Genomic DNA, 16078 nt, shown 5'->3' with positions numbered 1-16078 from the left:
ACGCGATGGTACCCCATGGGGAACAGCGATGCATCGCATCAGGAGAGAGGACGACGAGATTTCCATTACGTGATGAATTGCAGCGTCTTGTGCGATGACTTCCCCGTGGGGAATAACGCGTTGCTTTTTCGACCGGGCCGGTAACAGCCCAAGAGAAACGTAATCAAGGGGGATGAAGAAAGGGCATCACCTGTTCTGTTCGGTTATCTCGGGGGAGACGACATTCTTATCGGCCGCAGGGCAAAACTGCAAAACGTTACCTGTAAGCGGTTTAGCGCAGGGCATGGGTGCAAAGCTGAGAATCAGATGCTGAAAGCGGTTAGAAGTCTAGATGAGGGGGAGCATTTGATCGCTGGGGTCAGATGATTGAGCCTCGTGTTTTGCTCTGCGATCTCCCCAACCGTTTACTGCTAGATAGCAGACAGATGCAGTAATTTGTGGACCTGTAAGAAAACGTTCACTGTTATGCCCGTTTCGAGGAGATCAGAGAGTTTTTGGGGCGGCGCGTCGAACTGCCGGAGATGGCTTGGCATGACAGAGAGCGATAGCTGTTCCCCAGGATCAAGAGAATGCAATTCTGTAGCAGTTTTCGGTAGAGATACCCTTGCCGAAATCTAGATCTCGCTTGTGTGTCCACTGTAGCTGCAACCGTAGTCAGCATCTTTGCTTCTGTAGGTCATGTCTTACACCACCTAAGGCAAAGGGTCTCAGCGGATTCCCGCTCGCTCAGTGGAGATGCAGCGGAGCGGTGTCTGCCAGGACAATCGGGGCGGGCGCCACACGGTGGATGCCATGGATGCCGTGTCTCTTGTAATCCGCCTTGCTTTTCTTTTCTTTTACTTTTCTTGTTCCTTTCTCTATAAGAAGCTCTGTATCCTCTTGACAATATCTTCTTTTTCCTTTTCTCTCCATAGTAAACTACCAACTAAGCTACAGTTCTTCTTCAACTTTACTCCCTCCAGGTCAACACCTTGGACACTTATACAGTTACTTGATCATCCACCGTATGGCACAGTCGCTCAGCCCAGACAACGTTCATCATGATTGCAGACACCTCATCCATCGCCGGCTACACCATCTTTCGGGAAGAGCCCAACGACGCCGCTCCCGACCTCTCAAATTCTCAACATTTACATCCTCTCGGTATATTTTCCCTCTCAATTGAGCCCCCAGTCGCAACCCCACCTAACAATTGCAGATCCGCTATCGATTGATGAGATCCGCGCTGCCGCAAAGATCATCCGTGATTATGCCAAGCCCAAGTCTCTAAAGTTCAACTGTCTCACTCTCCGTGAGCCTCTCAAGGCAGAATATGCTGCTTTCCGCGCCCGAACTGGTCCTCGACCTTCTCGTCGCGCTTTCGCCATCGTCATCGAGAAGGGCAATGGCCAAGTCTCCGAGGTCGTCGCCAACATCGCCGACGGCAAGGTCGAGCTCTGGAAGGACGTTTCCGAGGTTGGTCCTACTCTGACTCTCGAGGATCTTGACGTCTGCGAGCGCGTTGCTCGCGCCGACCCTCGTGTCATCCAGGCCTGCAAGGACGTTGGCATCGACGACATGTCCAAGATCTACATCGATGCTTGGGCGATTGGCGTTGATCAGCGTTGGGGCTACGAGCGCCGTCTCCAGCAGGGTCTGGTGTATTACCGCGCTTCGCCCAACGATAACCAGTATGCGCACCCGCTGGACTTCTCCGTCGTGGTCGATACTGAGAAGGAGGAGGTCCTCACTGTTGACATCCGCTACGTCAACGGTGAGCGAACTAAGGTTCCTCTCACCTCGCACAACTACATGCCCGAGTTTATCGGCGAGAACTACATTGATGGCACTCTCAAGCCCATCAATATCACCCAGCCCCAGGGCGTTTCCTTCCGCATGCGAGGAAATGAGATTTCTTGGGCTGGCTACAAGATGCACATCGGATTCAACTACCGTGAAGGTATTGTTCTGTCTGATGTTCGTATGGAGGATCAGCACGAGCACCGTGAGCGCACTCTCTTCAACCGTATCAGTGTCGTCGAGATGGTCGTTCCCTACGGTAACCCCGACCCCCCTCACCACAAGAAGCACGCTTTCGACGTCGGTGAGTATGGCACTGGTCTCATGACCAACTCTCTGAAGCTCGGATGTGATTGCAAGGGCGCCATTCACTACCTCGATGCCGTCATGGCTACTGGCGAGGGTGATCCCGCTGTCATCAAGAACGCCATCTGCATTCACGAGGAAGACAACGGTCTTCTGTACAAGCACACCGATTACCGTGACGGCACCGTCATCTCCGCCCGTGATCGCAAGCTCATCATCTCTCAAATCATCACCGCCGCCAACTACGAGTACGGCTTCTACCATACCTTCACCCTCGACGGTACCTACAAGCTTGAGATCAAGCTGACCGGCATGCTCAACACCTACTGCATGCACCCCAGCGAGACAGCCGCTCCCTACGGAACCGAGGTCGCACCCACTATCAACGCTCACAACCACCAGCACATCTTCTCCCTCCGTGTTGACCCCGAGATCGATGGACCCAACAACTCTATCGTTCAGAACGACGCTCTACCCTCAGAGGCAGAGGTTGGATCTCCCGAGAACCCCTACGGCAACGGGTTCTACTGCAAGAACACTCCTCTCCGAACAGCCAAGGAGGCTGCAGTGAACTACTGCCACGAGACAAGTCGATCATGGGCCATTACCAACCCCAACAGCATCAACCCATCCGCTAAGAAGCCCGTCGCTTACAAGATCCTCAACAACAACTGCCCCGGTCTCCTCGCCAAGCCCGGCAGTGTTGTGCATAGCCGCGCTGCCTTTGCTCGCAAGAGTCTCTGGGTCACTCCCTACAAGGACTACGAGATCTTCCCTGCTGGTGACTATGTCTGCCAGTCCACTGGTGTCGAGAACCACCCTCACAACAGCACCATTCTCGACTGGGTAGCCCGCGATGAGCCTATTGAGAACACTGATATCGTCTGCTATATCCAGTTTGGTCTGACTCACTTCCCCCGCACTGAGGACTTCCCCGTGATGCCCGCTGAGCCCGTCAGCGTCATGCTTCGCGCCTCAAATTTCTACCAGAAGAACCCTGGTCTTTGGGTTCCCCCTTCAGCTCTCTGCGTCGACGCTGCATCCAAGGATGCTTTCGGTAAGAAGGAGGAGGAGGCTCCCTCTTCTTGCTGCGCTACCAAGACGATTCCTCGTCTTTAGATGGATGATGTAATGATTGGGGTCGTGTAAAGTTAAAATTGGACGAGTGTTTAGCATTTTGGCATATCGTGGGTTTTTGCATGGTTATATAGCAAGTTCAACATCAAGAATGAATGAATTACTCTCTCAAATATGTCTCTGTCGGTAAAGCCTCTCTTGGAACATCTTCTACTCAGCCTTTGGTCTTTCTAGTGCACGTCTATGACTTCAAGATATGGAGGCAAAATGACCCCAAACCTACCAAACCCGCCACGGCAAGAAGCGACGAGCTGACTCGTGACATCTTAACGGCTTCGTTAGTGCTGACACTTCGATACTCCAAATCATTCCATGCCACAAAGACACTTCGCAACCAAAACTTGAACTGCCAATCCGGGAACATGATTGTGTTCCTGTTCGTTTTCTCATCAATAAACCATGATGTGCACCCTGACGCCCAAACAAGGCGTTTGGCTTTCTCTTGGACATTGTCTATATCCTTCTTCTCAGCTTCGGGAGTGACCTCAACAATGTCTGCTTTTCCTGTGAGAATTGGTCTGAGAACTCTCATTGTGTAGTTGATCTGGCATTCCGTGGTGTAGATGACTGATAGATGACCACTCAGAGTGTTTGGGCCCATCATGATGAAGAAATTGGGGAATTCCGAAAGGCATGTTCCGAAGTAGGATGACGCCGCACCTTCACTGACTTGATTCCACTGTCTACTGTTAGCGAGCTGTAGACCACAATATATGGGAAGTGGTGGAGAGAATACTTACATGCTCGTTAATGCTGACCCCATCTTTTCCGAATATCTTCATAGGGAATAGTGGCTTCTGAGTCTCAAAGCCATGCGCAAGTATAATGGCATCGGCAGTTACCAACCTTCCAGAAGATGTCCGCACACCTTTCGCTTCAATTTTCTGGATCGGATCGTTATATACAAGCTCAACGTTATCCTGGTGTAAACAAGCGAGGTAATCCGTGTCATTGACCCTTCGCTTGCAGCCAACCTCAGTCTTTGGGACCAAAAAGTCCAGGTACTTGGCCGGTGCCGTCCTCCGGATATAGTCAGTAGTATCTCTGGCCCACTGGTTCCTCATCTGAAGGCCTTCGGCAACTCTGAAGCCTGCAAAGTCTCGTTCCTTCAGGTAGTATAGCCATGCACGATACAAGCGCATTGCAAGGGGGACCCATCTCATGGCCCATTTAAAAGTGGTCGAGTAGGTTGGGTTGGGACGTTCTGCAAGCCAGTGCGCTTGTCTTGCGAACTGGGTTGCTTTCTTCACGGCAGCATCTCCCGAGCTTATGACAGGGAGAATCTGAGTTGCACTGCAACCGTTTCCTATTCCAATCAGTAACTGATGCCAGTGCCTGCTGGGACAAACCCACCAACGATGACTACTTCTTTGTCTTTCCAATCAAATGAATGATCCCATTTAGCCGTATGAAATATTCGCCCTTCAAAGTCTGAAGTACCCGGAATATCACATTCTTTAGGAATGGATAGGGCACCGACAGCCGAGATGAGGACTTTCGAACGAACAGTCATGACTTCCGATGTTTTGGCATCTCGAATGGTTGTTTCCCAAGTTCCAGTAGTCTCGTCCCAGCAGGCAGACTCAACAACTGAGCTGAACCTAACGTGTCTTCCAATGTCGTATTTCTTGGCAACGTCATTGAAGTAGGTTTGGATCTCAGGTTGCATAGCATATGCTTGGGACCAGTTGGGGTTGAGGGCGAAGGAGTATGAATAGAAATGAGATGGAACCTGTAAGAGATATCAGACGGAGTCCTTCTGCGCTGTTTGATACATACATCACATCCACAGCCTGGATAGCTATTGACTCGCCACGTTCCGGCCATTGCAGAGTCTTTTTCGATGATCTCGAAGTTTCTGGTGCCGAACTTTCGGATCAATTGGACACCGAGACCTATACCTGACATTCCGGCACCGATGATGACGACGCCTGTTTGATTCATCTTGATATTCACTGAAGGAAATGCAAAACGAATGCAGCTGTTTTCGATAATCCAATGGCAGGATGGCAATGTTGAATGAGGAATTCAGGTCTGGGCATTGGGATTGATGGATATATAATTTTATTGCGGCCTGAAAAGCATAAGAGCATACGTCGATCGAAATCACTGCGTCTTGCAATGCATCCATCCCCTTTCTTCGCTTTCACAGCCGCAGTCCTGTTGATGGCATCATCACAACCCAAAACGGTAGTCAAGGCGAAATGTGGGCATCAAGCCACTAACGAGCCAAAAACACGGACAACAAGCCGACCTCGACGATTCCTCGACATTCGGTGCATTAGGCAACGATAAAATTACATAAACAAGTAGACAACAAGCGGGGGTCGTATTTGCGTGGGGTTGATGTCGCTGCACCTCGCTTTAAGGAATTAAAGTGGCGTGCAACTAGAAGAGGGGAAGGCGTATTGACTGGTTGAGCCAAGGACAACACAGACATCAGGGTCATTTGACTATCGTCGGTTACCTAAATAAGTAACCCGCGTATGCATTGGGGACTGGTGCGTGGCACTTTCACGAGTGCAGATCATGATAGCAGGCTTGATGCGTTGCAGAGCTACTATACGAACTCCACCAACCGAGGGAGAGACATGATCTGAGGTAAAGACTGGCTATCGATATTACAGAAACTAACTAAAATGTTTACAGAGTTGAACCCCAAATTGACTTATCACCAAGCCATTCCCAAATACTCTTATCCGCCTCCTCAGTGTTACTAATAGAAACTCCCTTCGACTGACCACTCGTATCAGGTCCAGGATCATTGAACAACTGCACACAACGCGTGTTGTTCTTTCCAACCTCAAGCACCGTTCCACCAGGGTACTTATCACTCTCCACACAGAGAAGCATGGCCTCGGCAACTTCTTGAGGTGTAACCCACTCATCCTGCCCCTCATCCACGTACTTCAGCTTCTCAGGATGTTCAGTCCACAGCGGAGTGCGCACTAAACCAGGTGCAACAGCATTGACACGAACGCCAATCTTTTCAACTTCTGCAAGACATCGTACGAAGCCCGTGATGCCGAACTTGCTCGCTCCATACATGGGGCTTCTGAGTGCGGGGCTTTGAGCTGCGATAGAAGAAATATGGATCACTCGTTTGGGGTCCTCAGGTGACACTTTCTTGGGGGAGCCGTGAAGCCATTGTGAGATGGCAAGTTGCGTAGCACGAACAGGATGCGTGAGATTGATATCCAGGAGCTTATAATGATCACCGTCAAGAGGGTCTTTAGATTCAGCGGAGCCTGGAGGATGCCAGAAGTTGGAAAAATGAGGCTCGTAGACACCAGCGCCAGGACAAACGATGTCAAAGTCGCCAAACTCTTTGACGGCAGTTTTGAATGCATTGGCTAGATCTTTCCAGGACGTGACATCTGTTTTGACAAAGACTGCTCGGGGAGAGGATTCTTTGTACTTTGAGACTAGAGCTTCGGCCTCTGGTCTGAGTGAAAGGTCTGCTATGACGACGTTGCAGTTTTTTCCGAGCAAGATCTGAGCAAACTCATAGTTGATTCCTGGGAGCTGTGAGTACAGTATTCACATGATTTGTTGCGGGAGGTTTACCTGACCCAGCACCTGTGACGATGGCAGTCTTGCCAGAGACGGAGAATGGGGCTGATTGAGAAGACATGATGCTAGAATAGAGAACAGCTGTTTTTGTATCTGATACAAAAAGGTACACTTTGTATTGTTCAATCCAGCAAAGATAGAAGCCATTCAGCTCAATAAATAACCCAAACAACTTCATATACAAGTCGGCTCCGCTAATCGGGTCCGCTTATCAACCGGGGCATCAAACTGCCGAGACGTCACCCATTACCCCACATTCTCGTCCCTCCTTCGCCTTGATATCCTCTTCCGTCAGCGTTCTCCAGGTCTTCGGCTTAGTCTCCGCATATGACTCAATCCAACAGTGGCAACCCCGTCGGAACAAGCACCTTGTTCATAAAACACCGCTCGGCTCGATCACCCAAATGCTTTCCATCGATTTCTCGGTTTGATGACAATGCGGTCTTTTTCGGGCTGGTAAGTTCCCCCGCCTCATCCTGTTGAAATGAGGTGCTGATGGCGAGCAAGCCAAACTTGTAGAAGCAGAAAGCTCAAATGTGATGAAGCAAAACCGGTTTGTGGAGCATGTAGTAAAAGCTCAAGAACGTGCAGTTATTCCAAGAGATCGGTGTTTCGGCCGTTCCAGAGTCATGCTAGAAAGAGAAATCGAAGCGAAGTCGTCGAAGATTTTGATACGATCGATACCAGTAACGCTTTTGAGGCGGGTCATGTCTGGGTTGATGTTCCGGACCAACGTAAGTGCTTAGCCTGCTGTGCATCTCTGAGAGCTAACATAGGTTCGCCAAGTTCACTTCGTCCATGTTGAAGATCCCTATGCAGAGCAGGATAGCATAAGGATTGACTATCCTGATGAAACAAGGGAGATATCTTATGCGGCAGAAGCAGAACAGGCTTCTGAGTCTCCTGGGCCCGAGTTAGACTTGTGGGCCGACGATTCTCTTGTCGTTGAAGGGCAAGTACATGCTCCGGACGCCGAGTCAGAAGCTCCGATTACTGGCGAAAACCCAGATCGCTCAAGACTGGCAACACTTCATCTTCTAAAGCATTACAAAGAAGGGCCAGGTATCTGGTCAGTTCTCCTCTCCATTGAAATAGAGGTCTCTAACATTGTCAGGTTCGACATCTTTGACACTGGCTGTTACTTCTCGGGCAAAGTCCCTGTCAAAGCAGCAACGAGCCCCTTACTCAAGTCATCCATGTGTGCGATCGCAGCTAAGCACTTATATCGTGTGAACAAGAGTCGCCCTGATTCAATGATCGATTCTAGATGGCAAGGATACGACTGGCGCTATGAATCTGCAAAGCACTACGACGAAGCTATTCACCATCTGAAGAATGCAGTTGACCTTTGTACGTATGAGAATAACTTGAGCGATAAAGAGGATATGCTTGCTGCGGTTGCTATCCTTTGTATCTACGAACTAATGGATGCACCTGGGACAGCTTGGAGAGCCCACCTTAGTGCTTTGCCTCTGTTCAATCCAGCGGAGGATACTTCACATCCTGCTTCACCAGTGGTGATACCACGCACGGCTATTCAGGGTCCTATTCTTTGGAGTTTAGCGCGTCAGGATCTTCTCTGCGCTTGTAAGTGTCAACCACCTCATCAAATTATCCATCTTACTGATGTCCTCAGTCATCAGCGAAACGCAAACTCGTCTTGATCTTAAAGACGTACGTCTTTGGCAGAATGCAGGTCTCGCAACCACAGAAGACGGAACCCTTATGCCCTTCAGTCCGCCATGCTCAGCGGATATTCGCACCGTAGCTGATATCGAAGAAGACACCAAGAGTAATGAACTAACCTGGCTCATTGGCAAGCTCTCAAATCACCTCACCTCGGGCGACGCTATAAATCCCTCTGACTACGCCCTCCCTCTCGGTCAGCGTCCAACCATTGGCGTCACGCAAGAACGCCTCCTGGAACGCTGGAAGATGCTACTGAAAGAATTCAAGAAATGGCACGACAGTCTCCCCTCTACATTCAAACCTTATGCCAGAACACCATATCCTTCCCCAGGTTCCTGTTTCAGCAGTTTCACCCAGATATGGTACGAACTCCCTATCTGCGCCGCAACAATGCAAAACTATCATATGGCCATGATCCTCCTCCTGGTAAACCAACCACAAGAATCAACGTTTATTCGTTCCACTGTCTCAGCGCGGTTAAAGTCTTATAGACAGATCCAACAAGAGGTACATCATTACGCGAGAGAGATTTGCGGTGTAAGCCTAGCGGAGCCCTCGGATCCCGTGAGGGCGAATTCAGTGCAAGCACTGTTCGTGGCGGGGCAGGTGTTTTATGAGAAAGACGAGCAGGATGCGGTTCTAAAGCTTTTGGATGATATTGAGAAGGATTTGGGATGGACTACCAGGTTTCATCGGGCAAAGCTTGTAGATGAGTGGCCTAACGATAGCTAATACCATAATTCCCTAATGATTTTCAGTTCTGACGCGAGGTTAGATAAGCCGCGATGTCGCGTTGATAGAGCAAATGACGGACCGAAACTCTAGGCCGAGATTGCAAAGTTACATAGTCAATCATGCAATCGTCTCTGATGCTACCGCAGCGAGCAGTAATTCCGCGATGATCTTCGCCTTGATTGCCATTTACTTGAGAGACGGCTCCAAATACTCGATTCTATTGGGTACTCGGCTTGTTATCCATTTACGGCACGTTGCATCAGCGCTATAGATGCCAAACTCAAAATTGAGATGCCGCTATGAGCGCTGCAAGGTGACGAATTGTGGTTAGATTGAGGGACACGCAGCCGCGGCTCACAGTCCGGTAGCTCCGAGTGTCACTTTGACGGCTCTATAAATACTGACAACTCACTTAAAATGGTACATTGACTTTGATATCTTCATCAACGATAAAAATAATGGCTACTTCGACTTTTGGACCTCGCCTGGCTGGTAAAGTTTGCATTGTGACAGGCTCTTCATCAGGCTTGGGCCGAGCAATTGCACTGGCTTACTCTCATGAGGGGGCGCACCTCGTCTGCGCTGACCTGCAGCCGGCTGCGCGTGCGAGTGTGAATGGGGAAGAAGAAGTCAACACAGATGAGCTGATCAGATCAAATGGCGGCCAGGCTATCTTCGTTGAGACAGATGTCACCAAAACCGCTGCCGTGGAGCAATTGGTATCTAGAGCTGTCATCCAATTCGGTCGCATTGACGTGTAAGTAAAAGGCTCTTGGACCCCGCTAAGAATAGACGCTCACTCTTTCCAGGCTAGTCAACAACGCTGGTGTCTCTGTCGAAGCAGGCAAAGAGCCTCGTCGGGTACACGAAACTCCAGAGGACTGGTGGGATCTGACCCTGGCTGTCAACCTGAAGTCCATCTTTCTCGTCAGCAAATATGTCATTGCTCAGATGCTGAAGCAAGACAAATCCGAGACCGGCGACCGAGGCTGGATCATCAACATGTCGTCAATCTTTGGCCTTGTCGGAGGATACACCAATGGTAAGAATCTCCTCTCTACAATTTTAGAAATGCTAATCGTGAAGCTGCGTATGCTGCGTCGAAAGGTGGTGTGACAAACTTGACGCGTACCATCGCTCTCGATTACGCGAGAGACGGCATTCACTGCAATGCCATCTGCCCAGGCTGTGAGTGCTCAAGATTTCATGAGTTTCATCGACGCTGACAGATGGTGTAGTTACGGAGACGGCCATTTTTGCCGACACCATCAAGACTCGCGACAGAGACCTCATCCGGTCGAGACATCCTCTCCATGGAACTGGATCGCCTCAAGATCTTGTTGGCGCCGCGATCTTTCTTGCTAGCCAGGAGGCGCGATGGGTTACTGGGGTGAACCTCCCGGTAGATGGTGGGTATACAGCACAGTAGTGGCTCGATAGATGACTACATAAAGATATTATTGTCAAGTGAGCATTCACATTCAATCGCCATCAGTAAACCTCCCAATTTATATGTATTCATCCCTTCCATTAGCCATTATCCGTACACAAAGAAATATATCATCCCATGATCCTATCGTAATGCACCGTTCCTCATACAGATATTGCATCGTCCGTCTTAGTATAACCTCTACAGAACCATCTTCGCTACTCAAACATCCCAAACTCAAGTAAATTTATACAAAGGAAAAGGTTTCAAATGAGTGACTCGTTAAACATGTTCATACATCCATCTCATTCCATCATCTAAGCATCAGCTGATCCATCAGACTGAGAAGAAGACCTCGTCGCAGAGGAGTTGAGGTTGCGTCGTCGCACGATATGGCTCCTATAGCCGTTAGTATCACTTTATAGTAAACATTGAGAAAGAGAACTCACAGTCCACTACCATTCCGAGGATCTCGAACAATGACCAGCTCCTGTGCCCTTTTCGGATCCTTGATGGGCTTCCTCCCCCCACTACTCTTGCTCCTCGTCATGCCGCCGTTGTTAATCTGAGCAACAAGAGCGGCGACCTGAGTCTGGAGCGACTTGACCTCGGCGTTAGCAGCCTTCTGGGCCTTCTTGGCCTCGTCAAGCTGCTTCATGAGCTTGTTGTTCTCGGTGCGGACTTGCTTCAGCACAACAGCTTCCCGCTCAGCGCTCTCAAGCTTCTTGGTGAGTTCGTCACGTTCAGCGGTCAGGGCTTCTACGGTGGAGATTTTCTCTTGAAGCTTGGCTTTGAGATCATCCCGTTCGGTAGTGAGGAGGTCGACAGAAGCGGCTTTTTCTTTCAGGGCGGCTGCTTCTTCCTCAACGGTGGCGAGCTTCTTGGTGACTTCGTCGCGCTCCGTCGTCAGGGTGTCAACGCTGAGTTGGAGTTTACCGGCGTTTTCTGCGGTGGCGGTGAGTTTTCCGGTGATGTCGTCAAGTTCGGCTGTGGTGGTAGCGACCTTCTCCTTGAGTTCTGTGTTTTCGCCTTGAAGTTCCTCGACCGTAGGGGGAGCGGGCTCTTCAGGTGCTGGGGCAGTCTCGGGCTCGGGCTCGGGTGCTGCCTCTTCAGTTGGAGCTTCAGCGGGTACTTCAGCCTCGGCCTTTTCCTCGGCAGGTGCCTCAGCCTCAGCCTTCTCTTCTGCGGGAGCTTCTGGTTCAGCCGGAGCCTCAGCAGGAGCCTCAGCCTCAACCTTCTCCTCCGCAGGGGCTTCAGGCTCAGCTGCAGCCTCAACCGGAGCTTCGGCCGGAGCCTCAGTCTCCTCGGTCTTTGCCTCAGCTTCTGGCTCAACTTCAGGGGCAGGGGCAGGGGCGGCCTCTTCAATCTCCTCTTCGACAACGATCACATCCTCAGTCTCTGGTACATCCTCAACAGACGCAGGCTGCGGCACACTCGCAGGGTCTGGCTTCTCCGTAGCATCAGAGACAACACTAGCTGTGTCATCAACCGTACCAACAGAGCTCGAGATCGTCGACAGCGAACTCGACACCACGCTCGCAGCATCCGAGAACGACCTGAGACTCGAGTTCTCCGACCTCAGACTCTTCACCTCAACCGCCAACCTCAATACCTGCGACGTCTGATCATCCTGATCATTCAGCAAGCTCCTCACCTGCTCCTTCATTGTCTTGCTCTCCCCGTGCAGCTGCTCATACTTCTTCTTCAACTTCTTCCTCTTCGTCTCAACCTCCTCCACCTCCTTCGCCACCGCCTCCTTCTCCTTAGTGATTGATTCGATCTGCGATTTAAGCTCTCCGTTCTCGGTATCAAGACCAGCAATTCGGGCGTCCTTACTCTCAGTGTCCTTGGTCCAGGTGTCCTTCTCCTTCCTCAAGTCGTCGATCGTAGCCTGGAGTGTCGTGACCTGCGCTTCGAGTGCCTTCTTGTCGGTTTCGAGTCCCGTTAGCTGTTCCTGGAGTCTTGACTTGTCGCTTGTGAGATCAGTGATTTGCTTAAGCATGTTCCTCTTGTCCTCCTCAAGGCCTGACTTGTCCTTGTTCAGAGACTCGACTTGAGACTTGGAGTTCTCGCTGTCTATCTTGTAGCGGTCACGCTCCACGGTGAGCTCGCCCAGCTCCTTGGCCTTGTCGAGAAGATCTTCTTCCATGTTGCTGACGCGGAACTGCATAGATTCTTGAGAGATCTCCATGGTTGCGATGCGAGCTTGATAGGCTGTCTCTTGAGCTTTGCGGATAGCTTTGATGTCTTCGAGCTCTCGCTCCAAGTTGATGGCCTTGGCTTCAAACTTGCTGTAAGACTGAGTAGACTCTTGGCTGGTCTTCTGGAGATCTTCATAGTTTCTCTCAAGAGCAGCCTTGAGCTCTCGGTGCTTGGCGAGATGGTCCTCAAGCTCCTTGACTCTGTTGCTGAAGTTCTGCTCAGTTTGCAAGAGCTCATCTCGCTCCTTGGTGAGCTTCGAGACAATCAGATCACGCTCCTTCTTAGCCTGGTTGATAGCTTGGTCTCTCTCTCTCTTGACCTGCTCAAGGGCATGGTCACGTTCCTTCTGGAGCTTAGCGATAGCAGAATCGCGCTCCTTCTTGGACTTGGCAATGGAGACATCGAGATCCTTCTTGGCCTTCTCAGCAGCGATTTCACGGTCCTTCTGGAGCCTGTCCACAACAGAGTCGCGTTCTCGCTGGATGCGCTGGATGACTTCATCTCGCTCGCGCTGAAGTCTCTGCAACTCTTGGTCGCGATCCTTCTTAGATTTTGAGATGGTCGAGTCGAGATCTCTCTGGGCTTGCTCAACAGCTTGGTCGCGTTCTCTCTTGAACTTGTCGACGACCTCCATGGCCTGGTCACGCTCACGCTTGAAGCGGTCAAGGACCTGGTCACGCTCCTTTTTGACCTTGTCAATTGACATGTCGCGGTCCTTCTCGAACCTCTCCACGGTGCGACGCTGCTCATCAAGACGTGTCCTTGTCCTCTCAAGAAGACGAGTCTGCTCCTCGAATTCGATAACAAGTCTGTCCCTGGTAGCTTGAGCCTTGTTTCTCTCCTCTCGAAGCTCATCCTTGTCGGACTGCATGTGGGAGAGTCTGTACCGAGCGTCATCAAGATCCTTGAGAGTCTCTTTCTGCTTGGCCTTGAGAGACTTGAGCTCGCCTCGGAGGTTCTCGAGCTCGTTGTTCATAGTCCGCTCGACATCAACGCGTGAGCGAGCCCGTTGCCGAGAAGGAGGACGTGTAGGCTCAGGAAGCTGACGCTCTTCAGGGATGCGTTGAACGGGAGGGGCAGGCTGAGGCTGTTGCTGCTGAACAACAGGTTGTTGCTGGACCATCGGCTGCTGGAAGGGCTGCTGCATGACGGGCTGCATGACAGGAGGGCTGATAGGCTGAGCAGGGAACATTAAGGGTTGTTGCATGACAGGCTGGGCAATCATTGGCTGGGGAGCAACAGCAGGCTGATGGCTGACGATAGGCGGTTGGGCCATCATGGGTTGGTGCGTGTAGGTCTGTGATGTAGTGGTCTGGGTGACCGACGATGAAACCATAGCATTCTGTGGATTAACAGTAGTCTGTTGCTGTTGTTGCTGTTGCTGTTGAGGCTGTTGCAATTGCAGTTGCTGTGGTTGCTGCTGTTGTTGTTGCTGCGGCTGCTGTTGTAGCTGTTGCTGCTGGTTGTTGGCGTTGCTCGCAGGCTCCTGTGCCTTGGGCTCGATGTGGATGTGAAAGGTCCGACCACGACTTCGTGATCGTTCCTTGGTCCGCTCTTGTTGACGCTCAACCTGTCGACTAGATGTTCTCTCAACCTCACGTTCTGTTCGACGCTCGAGCTGTCGATCTGTCTCAAACTCAACTCTCTTTTCTGTAGGTCGAGATTGTTGAGATGTGCTCATGCTTGTATTACGCACGATGGAGCGAGACCTTGTTGGGGTCTTGGCACAGTCATCTTCGCTGTCACTCATGACAGTAGTAGCCCTTGTTGATACAGAGACATTGGATGAAGTGCCCCAGCCAACCTCTGAAGCTGAGTCGTAGTTGTCATCCGACATGTATGACATTCTGGGTGAAGGCTCTGGTGATCGTGTGTCTTGGGTGCTTCGGAAGCGAAGTTGAGGAGGCTGGAACATGAAGCCTCTTCCTGAATCTTGTCGTTGGGCCCGTAGAGGTGGTGACGGGGATGTAGATGAGACAGTGTTGGTGGATACAGTCGAGGCGTCAGAGGCAGTAGTGGCTTCAGACACTGTTGAGAGACCATCAGAGTCTGGTCGACGTGTTGGTGGTCGTGAGATAGATCTGTTTCTCGTCATGGCAGAGCTGGATCCTGAGTTCCTTGTACTCTCATCCCATGAATCGGACTTGTTTCTGGGCGGGTTGCCCCGGATCGTGAGGGCCATGGCAGTCTCTTGCTGTCGTTGTTGCTCATATTGGGACAATGGATCGAAAGGCCGACGCGCTGGCGGGGCTTGTTTCGTCTTGATCTGTGACTTTCTCATATTGTAGGACTGCTATGCTGTGATAATGAAATAAGATAAAAAGAATATTATGTTTGTTGCGAGTTTATTTCGTGTGTACTTCGTGGGTCCGGGGGGAAAGTAACGGTTCGAAGTGGGTGATATGATCGGCGGGCGGCGGTGAGTTGGAGGGGTCGGGTACACTAGATAAATGGTCAAGAAGACGGGTACAAACAAACAAGAATAAGTCTCGCTGTATTAGATGCTGTGCAATCTCTACTTGGGGAAAAAGAGGAGAGAAAAAGATCACCTCAAAAAGAAGAGAGCGTCTGGCCATCCAGTTTTGTTCAAAATCGCCCTGATCTTGCGGGTGACAGGACAGGGCAGGGATCCTAGTGCCGTCCGGGCCAGAGAGCCCGAGGAGCCCAATTCAAGAAGGATAACCTTGTCTGTCGAACCCGCCTCAGGGTGGTTCGAGATCCACTGCCCAACCCCATTGGGCACGGCACGTCCCCCCAAGGTGCCAGCGAGTCGCTGGCCCGTCCGACAGTAACAGCTGGTCCAACGAGAGAACTCTGGCTGTGCCATGACGCGTGAGGCATCACTAGCTTCAACTGCTGTGGACGGGAGGGCGGGAAGGGCGAACGAGGCCCCTGTCGTCTTGACAAGTGACCCGACATTCCCAAGGGCCTCGATTGGTCTCACCCCAGAGTCAGCGGGGTGATAGAGTATCCAACATACAGTGGCAACTTGGCCATGTGGACAGGCGTGGTTGAAGGGGAAGATCCCCGGTACTGACGGGCAGTGGATTTAGCCTCTGCAAGTGCCAGGGGGAGAACAGATCAAAGCGTCGTTTTTGTCCTACAGTCTACTCCGGCTCTGCAAGAAAGGGGAGTCGAGAGATGCAAGACTCCATAGCGTACAGTTACGTGTACACGATTTGTTTGCTGTGCACAGGGCAAATTCCTTCTGTACTGCCCTCCGCCGAA

General features: G+C 51.1%; 6 protein-coding genes across 6 annotated transcripts; 3 read left to right on the top strand and 3 right to left on the bottom strand.

The window, feature by feature from the left end:
• Positions 1-1040: 1040 nt before the first annotated feature.
• FMAN_06293 (putative peroxisomal amine oxidase (copper-containing)) lies at positions 1041-3204 on the top strand (the record flags this gene model as incomplete). Its single annotated transcript, XM_041826945.1, has 2 exons — positions 1041-1143; positions 1199-3204. 2 exons carry the CDS (start codon positions 1041-1043, stop codon positions 3202-3204), a joined length of 2109 nt encoding a protein of 702 aa, XP_041677957.1.
• A 199-nt stretch (positions 3205-3403) lies between these two features.
• On the bottom strand, positions 3404-5166 carry FMAN_06294 (uncharacterized protein; the record flags this gene model as incomplete). Its single annotated transcript, XM_041826944.1, has 4 exons — positions 3404-3901; positions 3963-4528; positions 4576-4954; positions 5002-5166. The coding sequence occupies 4 exons, from the start codon at positions 5164-5166 to the stop codon at positions 3404-3406; spliced, it is 1608 nt and encodes a 535-aa protein (XP_041677956.1).
• Positions 5167-5865: 699 nt separating this feature from the next.
• On the bottom strand, positions 5866-6856 carry FMAN_06295 (uncharacterized protein; the record flags this gene model as incomplete). Its single annotated transcript, XM_041826943.1, has 2 exons — positions 5866-6740; positions 6790-6856. The coding sequence occupies 2 exons, from the start codon at positions 6854-6856 to the stop codon at positions 5866-5868; spliced, it is 942 nt and encodes a 313-aa protein (XP_041677955.1).
• Positions 6857-7122: 266 nt separating this feature from the next.
• On the top strand, positions 7123-9216 carry FMAN_06296 (uncharacterized protein; the record flags this gene model as incomplete). The annotated part of the gene is made up of 5 exons (XM_041826941.1): positions 7123-7251; positions 7325-7529; positions 7582-7864; positions 7910-8382; positions 8432-9216. 5 exons carry the CDS (start codon positions 7123-7125, stop codon positions 9214-9216), a joined length of 1875 nt encoding a protein of 624 aa, XP_041677954.1.
• Positions 9217-9677: 461 nt separating this feature from the next.
• On the top strand, positions 9678-10648 carry FMAN_06297 (uncharacterized protein; the record flags this gene model as incomplete). The annotated part of the gene is made up of 4 exons (XM_041826940.1): positions 9678-9976; positions 10029-10261; positions 10306-10407; positions 10458-10648. 4 exons carry the CDS (start codon positions 9678-9680, stop codon positions 10646-10648), a joined length of 825 nt encoding a protein of 274 aa, XP_041677953.1.
• Positions 10649-10965: 317 nt separating this feature from the next.
• On the bottom strand, positions 10966-15131 carry FMAN_06298 (uncharacterized protein; the record flags this gene model as incomplete). The annotated part of the gene is made up of 2 exons (XM_041826939.1): positions 10966-11047; positions 11098-15131. The coding sequence occupies 2 exons, from the start codon at positions 15129-15131 to the stop codon at positions 10966-10968; spliced, it is 4116 nt and encodes a 1371-aa protein (XP_041677952.1).
• Positions 15132-16078: the final 947 nt, after the last annotated feature.

Source organism: Fusarium mangiferae, assembly GCF_900044065.1.
Source record: "Fusarium mangiferae strain MRC7560 genome assembly, contig: FMAN_scaffold002, whole genome shotgun sequence".
Classification (NCBI taxonomy): domain Eukaryota; kingdom Fungi; phylum Ascomycota; class Sordariomycetes; order Hypocreales; family Nectriaceae; genus Fusarium; species Fusarium mangiferae.
The sequence above is the reverse complement of the archived record's forward strand: the minus strand, read 5'-3'. Positions and strand labels throughout refer to the sequence as shown.